A 13942-nucleotide genomic window follows, 5' to 3' on the forward strand; every position below is an offset into this window, starting at 1 on the left:
GTAGATACATGCACGTTTGTCTGTGTGTTTACATACAAAAGGTCTGATAACAGTAAAATATTGTTCAGATAGATATAAAAAACCCAAGGAGTTGCATTAGCCAAAAAAAGTGTTTTGTGAGAAACAACAATAAAAATGATATAACCACAGCTTTTCTTTAAAATTAGATAAATACCCAAAGCTATGATTTCACTTGGGGCCTCTGTACCTTGACAGGGAGTCCAATGGAGTATATCTGAAGGCACTTAATATCCTCTACTCAGCTGTAAGGTGGTTGCACAGGGAGCTGGGGAGCTGGGGATGTGATTTGGGGCATGGAGGAGAGAGATGGATGAAAACGAGCCCTGAAGAGCTGTGATCCACACAGCACCAGGCGCCGAAATGAAAACAAACGTACAACCCAGGTGTTGAGAAGGTCTCTCTTGAAAAAGAAAACTGCCAATCGCAAACGTCTTTGTGTTTCTATTGACAGAGCACTTCATGCAACTCCGACAGTGCATCATACACTCTTAGAGATATTTAGCTTTGTCAGTTCATTGACCTCCTCAGTTCCCGCTTCCTCACAGTCAGTCTTCTCTGCAGCTTTGCCAAACCTGCACCTCTCTTCTGCTTTCGTCGACTCTTTCTGGAGCTTCTTGGAGGAAGGAAGAGCGTCCTTGGTTTCTGAGTTATCTGTGCCATGGGCTACCTTATCAGAATTCTGTACAGAAGGCACCAGGTTGGCGATCTCGTCAGTGGGAGACCGCCCAATGCTGCCATCCACTTGAACCCGAATGTCTGGAGATATAGACAACTGGTGATGTGGCACGATCCCGTTGTCCATGCATTTGGGGTACAGGTAGGTCTTCATCTGACCTTTCCCCTTCACATTGACCGTCCCCCTGTAGTCAAAGTCATACCCCATCTTGCTCAGGATGCGGTAGCTCTCCTCACTCACCTGTATGCGACACTCGACGCCGGTGGTGTCCATTCTGCTAGCGATGTTCACAGTGTCACCCCAAATGTCATACAGTAACTTGGTGGTGCCAATGACCCCCGCGGTCAGGGGGCCGTGGTTAAAGCCAATCCGAAGTTTAAAGTTAAACCACAGCATGTTGTTGTTGAAGTCATCCACCACTCGCATCATTTCTTTGGCAAATTCAAAAAGGGTCTGCAAATGCCCGTGGGGATGGTTGTTGTCCTGACACTGCGAGGTGTTCAGTCCCGAAGCAGCCATGTAGGTCGCCCCAATTGTTTTGATTTTCTCAATGCTGCTGTAATGCGGTTTGCTCAGCAGCTCATCAAAGTCCCCGATCAGTTCGTTCAGGACTCTGTAGCACTCCTTGCCTCCTTCGTAGTTCTCTTCGTAGAACTCGCTGAAGTTCACGATACTGGCAAAGATCACTCCGCCGCTGTCGTGGTTTTTGGAATAGCTCTGGGAAACCTTCAGCTGCTCGGCCACGTGGTACGGAATGATGTTCCTCAGCAGCCAGTCAGCTTGATCCCTCATGCTCTGAATTTTGGTGCGATGGAGATCAGCCTCCACGTCCCCGTGGTAGTGGAGGCGGTAACTGACCTCGAACTCTCGGTTCAGGAACCAGACCAGGAGCAGCAGGAGGAAGAAGACCAAAATCACTTCCTGACCTATCAGGTCTGCAGGCCTCTTCACGTCGTCTGGCATCGAACTGTTGCACGGACTCTTCCTGGAGCTGGAAGCAAAAGGAGGGGAAGGACACAAAAGGTGCATTAAAAAACACAGAGCTGGGGCACTGCAATGCCTGCTCCTACGCTAGGAAAGCATGGAGAAGGTGAAAGGTACCACTAAATTAGAAAATATGCTTGGAAATCTTCCTCTGCTATTAAGACGGCCAGAGAATTAATTTCATTCTTGAACTCTCCAAGCGGTGCCTTAAAGGGAACCATCAGGTTTAGCAACACAGAAACTTCCCCACCTCTATGGCAGCGTAAATTTACAACAGTTCACTGAGGAGGCAGTTCCTGTCATATACATCTGCTGAAGGTAGATGGTAGAGAAAGCAAGTTCCTCATGTAGACAGAGGAGCACTCTGAATGCTTCTGACTGCCTGTGCACACTACAGAGCGCTGATGGCACGCGCTCCCAGTGCCAAACCACCTGGAGCAAGGAGCCAGCTGCAGTCTGATCTTCCTGGAGAGATGTGAAGATGCATGCAGTCTGAGGAGAGCTGCCTACTGACCCTGGGAGCTCCGTCTGAACCTGGACAGGTTGATACACAGCGATTCCAGAGTCACTTCACCACATTTTTTCCTACAAGCACACCTCTGCCGAGGCATGAGCCCGGATAGGACAGGTGCACATTGAGGCTTTCCAAGTTCAGAAATGGTCTGATAAGGGAAAGCATCACATCCACGCTCTGCATGAAAAACAGAAAGACAACCCAACCCATATCTCAGTGTCTGCCTCTCAATCTGATGACGGTGTGCTAGCAAAAGAGATCAAAACTCAAAGCACAGCAGTGGCAACAGATCAAGAAGACTCTGAGTTGGTTTCTGTAACACAAACACATTTCCAGGTTCAGTTCATTACTTTATGTCCACGAAGGACACGCTTCCGTTCCTGAAATCAAAGCCAACACGTTACCAGCAGAGCCACATTCCCAACCTGAATTCCTTCTCTGGATGCTGATTCTCAAACATCTGACTGACAGTACAGCCAGGGAGGTGTGATGGTGCAAAACCAGCACACGTGAACACACACCATCCCTGACAACATTTGCATTTGTCTTTTCCTGTATACAGCCCCACTGATGAACATCCTGGTGAGCCTGCGGAGGGAGAGGTGCCTGATGTACAGCACAGAAGCTACAGGCTGAGTTCCAGATTGATGATAAGGCTGTGTGTTACGCTGGGCATCACGCCTTTGTTTTTTCAGCCATAATTACACACCTCCCAGGAGAAAACAGAACGCAGGTGAGAGTCCAGCTCTGTGAACAAGGAAGGGTGGAGGAGGTGGGGAGCAGAGCTGGGCCAAGGAGCACGACGTGGGTGGTGCTCAGGATGGTTGATTACTTTCTGCATCATGCGGGGAAAGATCTGAGCAATGCCAAGTTACTCCTCTGAGAGTACACGAGTTTGATTCAGATAATCTGCTCGAACATCAAACATCCCTGCCACCGGGATTTATTCAAGTCATCAGAGGCATTTTATTTAGTGTTTGTTGTACAAAATAGCCCTCAAAGTACTTTAACTCTTCTGAAATAAATTAGGAAAGCATCACACGCTCTCCTTAACAAAAAGTGGCCTGCATGGAATGCCAGGGCCGCCTCCAAGGGGAACGGCTGCCCCATTCAGCAGCACTGGCACCTCCAGCTCTCAGCCATCTCAAGCAGCTGCCTGACCTTGCTCCCACACAGCCCAGAGATCTGCATGTGAAATGAGCATGACTCACTTGTAAGCTGACCTGATTTCATTAAGAAGGTAATGGGTTAGTATCTCAAAAAGGAAGGTGTGGGATCTCCTCCAGAGCGGGCGTTCTTTCACCTCTGCATGCATGGGAACAAAAAGCCTCAGTGCTAACCCAGCAGAGGAAACGACCACGACATTGGTCTGAAAAGCAGACTGCTTGGACGAGGCAGCAAACAGGCTGCAGGGCTACAGGTCATCTCACACAGTCAGCATAGCCGACCCTCTGCCCAACGCTGCCCTGGGTAATGCAAAGAAGAAACGAACACCACGCTTGGAGCGGAACAGGATCACACAAAGCCAAATCCTCTGTAAGCTCCAATTTTACCAAGTGCTGCAGCAGAATGATAATTTTGTATGTCATACAAACCAAAATCTTGAGCTGATCGTGTTTCTTTAAGTCAAACTTCTGAGCCCTTCCTGGCACAGATGTCAAACTATTAACTTGGCACCTCCATCCAGCCTGGGTTGAATATGGAACAAGCAAGAGCTCCAGAGATAGAATCTCCTTTGGCTTGATCACAAATCGTAAAGATAATGGCTTTCTACTTACAAAGATTTTTGGAAAGCCATCCTGCTTCTGAGCCAGTAACCTATGTTTGGATTTGGATTTCTTACTATATTTAAAGTGGATGCACGCCTGCCGGTCTTAAAAAAGGCTGTCACGGTGCAAGGGCAGAAAAGGGAAATCAAACAGCTGCTTTCAAGGAAGAACATCGTAAGGAGACACACACTGAAAGACTCCTAACATCAAGCAATAAAAGGCTTCTGCCCTGAGCTGCTCCTGCTCAAGCCACTGCCCCCTGCAACCACAACTCCACCTGCCCTGATGTAAGAAATGAGTGAGAACAAGAAACACTCCTTGCTTCGAACACGAAATGTAGCAGTACCTCTTCTGGGCTGAAGAACTGGTCTGTCTGGAAAAGGGGACAAATCCCATATTTGGATTTATTGAGGACAGTGCAGACAGTCCAGAGATGAGCTCTGTGCTAAGCCTTCATTACCATTCCCAGTATCTTCCTTCCCATGCAGTATTAATAATTATCTCCATTCTTGATCAAGAGAAGGGAACGGCTTCACCAAAGGCACGCAAATTAAGTTTGCCTGGTCTACTTGGAGCAAAGGAAAAGCTTTTGTGCGGACTTGGGTGAGCACAGAACCTCTTTTATTTATCCATTTCAATGAGAAACAAGCAGCACGAAGGTTTGTTAGGACAAGATGGTTTCAACCTTTTATTGGTTGAGAAGGTGTTCACTCAGAACTCCAGTGTGTAACAACACACTCTATAAGGAGATCGAACACATCCAATTCATCTGCAAAGTGATGCTAGAAACAACAGGATTAACCCCTAACATCCAAAGCAGAGAAAAACAGGGTCAGTTAGAGGGTCTGAAAGCTCCCGATCAGCAGAGCCGTGCCTGCTGACACCACTGGGTGAGACTGGTGCAGATCCTGCACTGAACTGGAGAAGGACCAAACGCTGTGGAGCCAGGGCTGCCGTGCAGGAAGGGCAGCACAGCGTGGCACCAGCACGTGCACCATTTCTCCAAGGGGGGAAATGACAGATGAAGAACAAGTGTTGTGCCACCTCATGGCAAAAGCTTAACATGAAGTTTAGAAATGCTTAAGGAGCTGGACATTCAGGTCACTGCTTTGTCTGGTACTGAAGCTCACCTGCAGTCATGGCCTCTGCAAGGTTTGGGTCTACTCACCCAAACCTCTACCTGCCACGAGTTAGAAGCTGCATTCTTTGAAGAAAAACATGCACACTTGTCAGCATGTCAGCTCTCCTTTGACAGCTTCCTAATAAACTAAGATGTAGAAGCAGATGCCGAGCAGAAGTTCAGGCTGGCTGAATGAATTTCTGTTAGTGACGAGGCCAGGAGCCTGCTACGCTGCTACCAACAGCAGGCAAGGCACTGGTCATCCTGAGCAACACGAGACTTCACAAAGTAAGGATGAACCACAGAAGACCCAAATTCAGGTCAACCCCAGGACACCACTCTCAGCCATCCCTTTATTTTGTACACTGCTCTTCCAGCAAACTCCTTCCGTGCTTTGCTCTACAAAGTCAAGCAATGCCTGTTCTTTTGGCTTTCCCCTTCTGGACATTCTGGCTCCAGTGAGCTAGAATTCCCTCACAGAAATCAGCTCCTCTCCAGTTCTACCTGGTATGAATTGAGCTTAAAAAGAAAAGAGTATGCAACACAATGCAGGGACTGCAGCTCTCCCATGAGCCTTCTTGAAAGGAAATTATGAACACAAGGAGTTTAAACACAACCTGGGGAAGCGATTTGTTGGATTCCCAAGTGTACTACCACGACACAAAGTTTTGCTGCATACAACCAACTGGAAACATTTCTCTCTCTAAACCTAAAGATGGTCATTTGATTCAAGCTTACCTGAGGTTCTGTGCCAAGTCTAGATGCAAGGTTTCCACAGAGCTGAAATAAAAAAAAGCACTGACATCAGAAGGAAGCACAAGCAATAAACAAAGCATCCTGCCAGAATTCGTGGTCCATTTTAAACTGGTGCAGGCAGTGGGAGCACGAGCTGCACTGCACGTGGGATCAACTCCAGGCAGAGCAGGAATGTGACTTCTCTGCACCTTTTCCTTGGAAGAAGCAACCACGGTCAGATGGAGAGATGCAAACACCTCTAAGGAGTACCTGATGATAACGAAAGCAAGATGATGCCTGGAACAGGTCCTTGTTAGAGGATCCAAACTTACCTTGGAAACAGGGAAAAGCAATATCAGAAGTCTACAAACCAGCCACACCTCCGTGCTATCTGACCAACACAATACAAAGCTTGGTGAAAAGGCAAGAACACAAATAGAGAGCCACTCTGAAAATGCTGTGAATGACAACAAATAACTCAAAACTTGTTTTTTTTATAAGGGAATTAGGTATTACTGCACTGAGAACTAGTTGCTTTTGGAAAAAGAAAAGTATAGAAGGGATTGGCCTGCAATGCACGTGCATTACTGCTGTGACAAAAAGCAGTACCCAGACTATTGCTAAGAGGGGAACACAGAAGTCATTATTAATCCAGGCAAACCACATTGTCTTTGTCCACGAGCAGTTTCAAGGACCGATTTTCAGGTGTGCAGAGCAGCTACATCTATCACTCAAAGCATTTTTTTAAGATGCAATGATAACACGTTGCATGAGTTCCGAACTTCGCCTGTTATCAGTCACCACAGTCATATCAGTTCATGTATGAACCTGAGCCAAACATACATTATTTTTAGGAAGATTTCTTAACCTAGCATTTCTTAAACATTCATAACCATGCCTTTAGCAGACAGCAAAGGTGATGCTAGGAACTGATGCACTGCAGGTCTCCACCTCCCTGCTTGGGAACAGCTTTTCCCAGCCCCTTCATAAAGCTGACATGCAGCGAAACCTGTGTTACCTCCAGCTTTCAGTCCCTCCCTCTGCACATCATGACACGGAGCCTGTGTACACACTGATCTACTAATTGCACCTGTAATTTGTTGTGAACAGAAACTGAACACTACTGCCCACCTCAGAAGCCAAAAAAAGCTGCCCTGTCCTTTCTGCCAAGACAAGAAAGGGATTTCCTTTAGTATGATCTGGAAGCAGTTCATCAATGGGCACCAGTTTGGAGCTATTTCTTTAAGCAGGGACAGGCCCTTCCTCTCACAGCCACCTCTGAGTTACCAACACTCTGAGCAGCTGTTAATGGATGACTTTAATTCTGCCCTTTTAATATAAATTAGACCAAGGGTAGAAGAGTCCACCAAGCACGCTCAAAGAGGGGACTGAAAGCTAAATATACAAAACATGCACCTGAAAACTCTTTATTTTTTAGGGCTTTTTCACCATGTGGTACAGCTTCACCCCTCTGGAGAAGGGTAAAGGAATGGGTTTTGAGAGGATCTAGCATAAAAAGTCCTTGCAAAGTCCACACTATGGGATGAGTTCCCAAAGCTGTGATATTTCTTAAGGCATCAAGAAGTACAGGTTGATTCCAAAAACACTGACAACAGGAGTGGGCAGATGGCTGGAAGGAGCCCCTTGACTGTCTTGGTGAGAAAATAGCAGGAGAATAATGCAAACACGTCCTCCTATGGAGAAAGCTGTTCATCGGAGGGCAAACAGGAAAGCCTTCAGGTTACTGCATTCACTTTATCCCTTTGGTTAATGTTTTGCACGCCCCCTGGAAAGGCAAGAAAGTGAGAAAGGAAGGACAGCACAACTCCATTAAATCCGAGTGTCTTCTTTCTGCAGTGAAAAGCTCCTTCCAAAAAAAAACCAAAAAAAACCAAAACAGCTCTCTCCCCAGACCAACTTACTACGCTTGAGATACTAGAGGAATTCATGGCAGATACTAAAATGGCATGCACAGGACCCCTCATTTCACTGGCAGAGAAACACAAATTTCTCACCCCTGATAACAGGCCGTGAGTGCTGGGTGTGATGCTCACCTGTCTGGACACAAGGAGACGTAGAGCAGAATGAGCAGCACTGCTCCTACCACAGTTGCCAACAGAGATCTCATCCAGGAGCTAAGCTGGCAGAAGTTGCAGTACTGCACAATGGTGATCAGAATGGCACAGCACATAAACATGGTGTACTGCAACAAAGAGAGAGAGCACGAGTTAGCTTTGTCTTGCTGACTGCAGCCCTTCTGAGCATAAGCAGCAGCGTAAGTGAAGGAACGTGCGATATGAAAGGCCTCATTTCCTTGTGTGATATGCACATTAAGTTGTGTCTGTAATGCTGTGCCAGTAACAGGAGGCAGCACTTGATGACAGAGGTCTTCCCTTCAGTGAGCAAGCACGCTTTCAGCACGTACAGTTTGTCACAGTTTTCCCTAGATGGAGTTCTGCGTTACCACATTACACCAGTTTCTATGCTATTCAGTGCCTCCAGCTTACCTCTGCAAAACACTCAGCATCTCTTCTTATTCAGAATAAACAACAGAAGAAAGAAAAAGGCAGCAAACATCACGTGAATCTCTTCTCTAATTACCACGATTAGATCCGATGTGCTTTAAACTGGACACCCAAATCCTTCTGTACAGGAAAAGTGGAACACATTCACCCTCAGAAACACTGGCTGGCTGCCCACCCTTAAAGCACTTCTTGAAGGTGTTAACCTCCAAGATCCTCCTGCTGCCCATGAGAAAAAGCTGTTTTGATTACAAAAGAGAGGTGAGAGCTGGTGCTCAGCAACACCACCACCTGTGCCTATCTGGAAGGACAGCATAGGGCGTTTGGAGCGGAAAACCCAATCTGAGAATGCTTTCTCTTCTTCCCCAGATAAATAAAAGGTGGAACAGAGCTATTCCCCACATGTATGAGCTTCCCTGAGGAAGGGAACTGCACAAGTCAAAGCTCTCAAGCTGATGTGGTTTTATCAAGAACACTGATGACCATCCAAGCTAAACCAGACTCCCAGCTGTGTGCTGCAGCTCTGCTGCCCACTGCACCTTACGGTACCAAACGATCCTCCTCTCCCATTTTACATTTCCTTTTCAGCTGAAACGCAGAAAATGCAGATTAGGAATACTGTCACATAACAAACAAGTGTGTGATTTGGAAGCACACACAGCGTTCAGGGAGGAAACCTCACAGAATTTCCCATTTTTAAGGCAGAACCATCAGATGGGTTTTGCCGTTTAATTTAATGACTCAAAAATTGAAAAAAACCTTAAAACTTACTTTTTTTTTCCCCATTTCAGGTCTCCTAAAGTGGCAGAGCACTGGTTCTCACTCCAAGTGATGCCCCAGCATGAAGCCAGTCTACAGAGGGTCAGTAAGTGCTGTGTTTTACTATGTACGCATGGCTTTGGAAAGTTTTTTTTTTTTTATTAATCACTTAATTTTTATTTCAATTATTTTATAGCCAGGGAAGGTATCAAATTCTATGAGTAAAAAAAAAAACTTTGCAAAACCATGTCATAGTAAAAGCTGACACGTACCTGACCCTCTATAGGTTGATTCCACTTCCTAGAGCTCCATGACTGATGGAACATCAGTGAGCACAAGACGAGTGGGGACATCTCTGGGAGAGAGAATCAACAGCCCCACGACTCTGGAGGGCCTGCAAGAGGAAAGAAAGCAACCTTCATTCCCAGCTCAGCAATGAACAGTGCTGTCTCACTGCTGCTGCCTGAAGCCTTTAGACTCAGCACCTGGGAGGATGACCTACTGAGAATGCACTCAGCGTGGCTCTTCCAACGCTGCTTTTACTTGTTTGGAGAGATGACTGTGGACAGTGATGATACAGAACCAACACACAGAGAAGTCTGAGAGATTTGCAGGCTTTCAGGTCCCGTCAGTTTAAAGAAGACAAAGCTACCATTAGTTTGAAGGTGATCACGAGGGCATCAAAAGCCTTCAAAACAATACAGCTTTAAAATAGTTCACTTTGCTTAAGTTCAGAGAGGTAAAAGCTGCAGATGATTTTAAACATGAGAGATCCTCAAACCTGGTCCTCTGCGACTGAATGTCACAAAGTGTATGTTTGTATCAGAACGTCTGCTCCACACGTTCCCATGGAACACGTGGCATCTGTTATGTGTGATGGGAAGGAGGACCTGGCTGGTGCCTGTGCCAGGGCACTGCCACAGACCTGCGGGTGAGCTCCCTGAAGACCCTGGAAAGGAAGGCTCGCCCTCTCATACTTCAGAGAAACTAAGTTTGCTCTCAGTTTCTCATCCATTTTATTCACAAAGTTCATAAACACTGATGTTATACTACTCTTAGCCTTTCAATTAAACTGTTCTACTGTTCTTATCCTCCTCAGTATTTATCTCCTCACCCTCAAATTTCTGACTGGTTTTATCAAAGGAGGCACCCAAGCCCCGTGACCACATCTCTGGCTGGGCCAAATAAGCCACTCTCCTTCAGCTCCTTCTGGGAAGGTATTCCTGTGATCCCTTCTGTGCCCCAAGAGCTCTCTCCTTTCAGTTTCACCACCTAACTGCACATAGGGGAGCCCCAGGCTAAGCCTGGCCTTGCTGTCAGATTCACTAACACACATGCAAATATTTTAGGTTTACAGATGGCTCAGACTACAAACTCCAAATCAAAAAAGCAGAATCAGACACATCACCTGCGTTAGGATAAGCACCTGCAGAAGCATTTGCAGTAAGGAGAAAAAAAAGGTACATATGCATGCAGGAATTCTTAAATATTCCTCTCATCTTTTGCGTGAGAGTTTTCAAGCAATGGACATCCAAAACGCCAGGTTACAAAATGGAGCTCTGCAACTTACATGTATGTTTGTTTCAAAATCAGAGGTGAAGTGTGAAAAAACTGCAAGAGCTGGGAGAGACACCAGGATGGCACCGAGGAAATGCCGCGGCAGCCAGCCAGAGATCAGCTCCAGGAGACGCTTGGTGCAAGCCATCACCTCCTCCAGGAAGAACACCATCCTGGAACAGACAGAACCAAGAGTTTGGGTCAGTTTCAGTGCACTGCTTCCTAGGGCTGATTCCCTGTAGTGACAGAGCTGTGAATCCTTCCCGAGGGCAGCTCCACAGAGAGGCTTCTGCCACGAGAGCTGTTTGTGTCATTGGAACAGACAAACAAAGGTAGTGGCCTCTGCAGAACTCCAGGATACTGCATTTAAAGCTGCTCTTCTTCTACACAAATCATCAGTATGCTTCTTTCAGCCCAGAAATAACTGCAACTGCTGTTCCAGGTTTTATTTTTATGGAGAAACAGACAGGGGATGCAGAGCAGCTACCTGCATTCCAGGGGCTGTGCTGTGGACATGGAACCACACTGCATCTCCAGTTGGAAGGGACACAAACACACAGTCCAACGTCAGGCTGCACACATGGCCACCCAAACCCAAAATGCTCCCACGTAATACACTGAAATCTGGAAAACAAACCTAAATCCAGAGGAAAAGAGAAACGTGGGCTGTGGGAAAAGACGATGCTGTAGGAAGGAGGATGCTGTAGGAAGGAGGATGCTGTAAGGAAGGAGGATGCTGTAGGGCAGCAGTGCCCCACCAGGGGGTGCTCACAGATCTCTCAGTTCTACCGAATGGAGATCCCTCGAAGCCAAAACCCACAGCTCCACATCACAAAAGAGAATTTCCAAAACGCACTGAGACAGAAAACTGCACAGAGAGACAAATAAACCCGGAGCCCCGCAGAGTCGTTCCTGCGTTTCCTCATGCACTGCCCTGCAGCCTCCCGTGGCCGAGCTCACCGTGCCTCCAGGCTGGGCTGGCACCCAGTTGACAGCCCCAAAAATACAGCAGTCCTGCAGCACGAGCCGGGAGCATACGGAGCAAGCAGCAGTGAGGCACTGCTCACAGGGAGCTGGGTGCAAGCCCCCGCGCCACAACAAATCCCTGCCCACCCCCAAACCTGCACTGCTAATCCCAGCATGAGGATGCTTCTTTATCTAGGCACTGCTTTCCTGGAGAAGGCAGCAGAAGCTGCAGGACAGCTCTACGTTCCCCAGCAGTACCATTTACCTCTTGCACTGATTTGTTTTCTTTTTTCCTTTTTTCTTTTTTCTTTTTTTCCTCCAGTCCAGGATTAATTGCAGCACTCTACACTTTGGAGCTGCAAACCCCATCCTTAATGGGGCAGTGAAGCCCAGGCCTGCAGCACAGCTGTCCCCTTGCACAGGGGACTGGTGCAGCGGGGCAGGCAGCTCACTGTGCTGAGATGCTGCAGTGCTGGGTATGCCTACACAAGCTGAGTCCAAGTCAGTAAGTTGGACATGAATGATTAATGGCTAATGGAGAACGTTACTGGCATTTCCTGTGCTTACTGGGAGTTGAGAATCGATTCCTGTATTTTAAACTCAAAGCTTTTGGGACAGCAGCAATTTGGTGGGACATTAAATACCGAAGTCGCAGCCCATAGACATAAATAAAGGCAAACAGAACGTATCTCCTGCCTTTGCATCGATACTCCATGCGTGTCACACTGCTAACAGAACCACTTCAGTGAGCTCCAGCTGCACAAAGTGATTCCTGCTCCTGGTCACAAGGAATTTTGGAAGAGCTGGTTGGCCGCAGGGCTCCAGCAGCAACCAGGCTTCAGGTGCTACTGCAGAGGAGCGGGCAAAGCACAGCCTGACCTCATCAGACAACAGCAGGTTCCCATCTTCCTGTTAGGACCACGCTTGCTTCTTTTTTCAGCTGGAAGATTTGGTTTGCCCTCTGCAAAGGTAGGTGAGAATGGCTGACCTTCTTCTAAATGTGGCTGCTCAAGGACCCAGAGATCCTTGCTGATGGGTGCTATCAAAAGCAATGCATGTTTTATTGATATATAACAAGAATTCACTTGAGAACAAGAACTGGAAGCCATAGGGATCTGGCTAACAAAAACCTTATCTTTACACCTAAAACAGTGGGCAGATCTCTTCTCCCTCTATTTCTGCAATGCACTCCTAAGAAAACCCAAGTGAGATCTCACTCGCTGTCATACATTCAATGACATTTCCCAAGATATTCATATAAAATACCCAAACTTGAAGACCTCCTGCACCCCAACTGAACTCACGCAAGCCCAAGCAGTCACATTCCAAGCAGGCAGAAGGACATTCTTTGCACCACATCTGCAGAACCAGAGGTGACACGCTCCACATGCTTACAAATTAAGCACCACTTTTTGCATGCGGCGCTGAACAATTAATTTTAGAGTGTCACTCGCGCTAACAGTGGGATCCTCATCTATTGGTACTCCAATAATTTATTAGCAAGCACTTCAGAGAAATCAAAGCATCCTCCTCTTGCAAGTCTTGCTCCACAAGGCCTTCTTCCCTCACCCAACTGGTTCTTCCTCATCTCTGATCTCGCAGTCAGACTTGAGCCCTCTGCTACCAGAGCCCAGTCTGAGCACTGGATTCAATTAAAAGTCAGACTGATTGGAAGGCAGGGGTGTTGTTCATCACAACAATGAAAACACAATGAGAAACTCAGGCAAGAATCTTTTCGGCCCAAAATAGTCCCTTTCCTGAAATTCCGGGATTGTGCCCAGCATTGTAGGCAGATCCACTCCCTTAAGATGGCTCTGTGGCATTCCGAGATCATCATTTGGGATGGCATTTCTACACAGGAAGCTCCATGCTGTTCCTGTGTATAACAGTCAGAGCGAGCAGTCCTTGCTTTGAAGAGGAAAAAAGAGGATATTCTTCTTCCTGCTTGAAGGAAGAGATATGGAGCAAGGGCACAGCGTTGTGCCCATCCTCCTGATGCCAGCAGGCCCCACGCTTCAGCAGTGCAGAGCAGAAGGTGGTGAGGATGAGCCCGTGGTAACACACTGCTGAGAAACCTAACTGCAGACAAGAGGAGTCTTCCTCAAGTTCGTGTGAAATAGCAAAAGGTAAATGCAAAGATAATAACATGGAGCACTAATAGTATTTTAGTAAGGCAACCCAGTTCCCTCCAAACACACCCGGAGAGCAGAAGTGAGCTCTCCTACAAAGTGGTGGTTGAGCTTTTCAGAGCTGAACAAACTCAAGGGTTCAATCCCTGAGGCCCTGGGCCCAAAGGAGCTGATCACTACTGCCCTTCTG

At 47.1% G+C, this 13942-nt stretch overlaps 1 protein-coding gene across 3 annotated transcripts in view; it reads right to left on the reverse strand.

The window, feature by feature from the left end:
• Window positions 1-405: 405 nt before the first annotated feature.
• ADCY9 (adenylate cyclase 9) overlaps window positions 406-13942 on the reverse strand; it is a 58899-nt gene continuing 45362 nt past the window's right edge. For 2 of the 3 annotated variants that reach the window (XM_065732454.1, XM_065732452.1), the window contains 4 exons: window positions 10671-10830; window positions 7874-8022; window positions 5823-5864; window positions 406-1688 (listed from right to left, as the gene is read on the reverse strand). In XM_065732454.1, coding sequence (XP_065588526.1) covers window positions 500-1688; window positions 5823-5864; window positions 7874-8022; window positions 10671-10830 — 1540 coding nt within the window. In that variant the 3' untranslated portion in view covers window positions 406-499. The remainder of the gene's footprint in view (window positions 1689-5822; window positions 5865-7873; window positions 8023-10670; window positions 10831-13942) is intronic. The other variant, XM_065732453.1, reaches the window with a different exon arrangement.

This window comes from Cyrtonyx montezumae, unplaced genomic scaffold (genome assembly GCF_038088225.1).
Source record: "Cyrtonyx montezumae isolate F1298 unplaced genomic scaffold, pur_monq_1.0 scaffold_16, whole genome shotgun sequence".
NCBI lineage: Eukaryota > Metazoa > Chordata > Aves > Galliformes > Odontophoridae > Cyrtonyx > Cyrtonyx montezumae.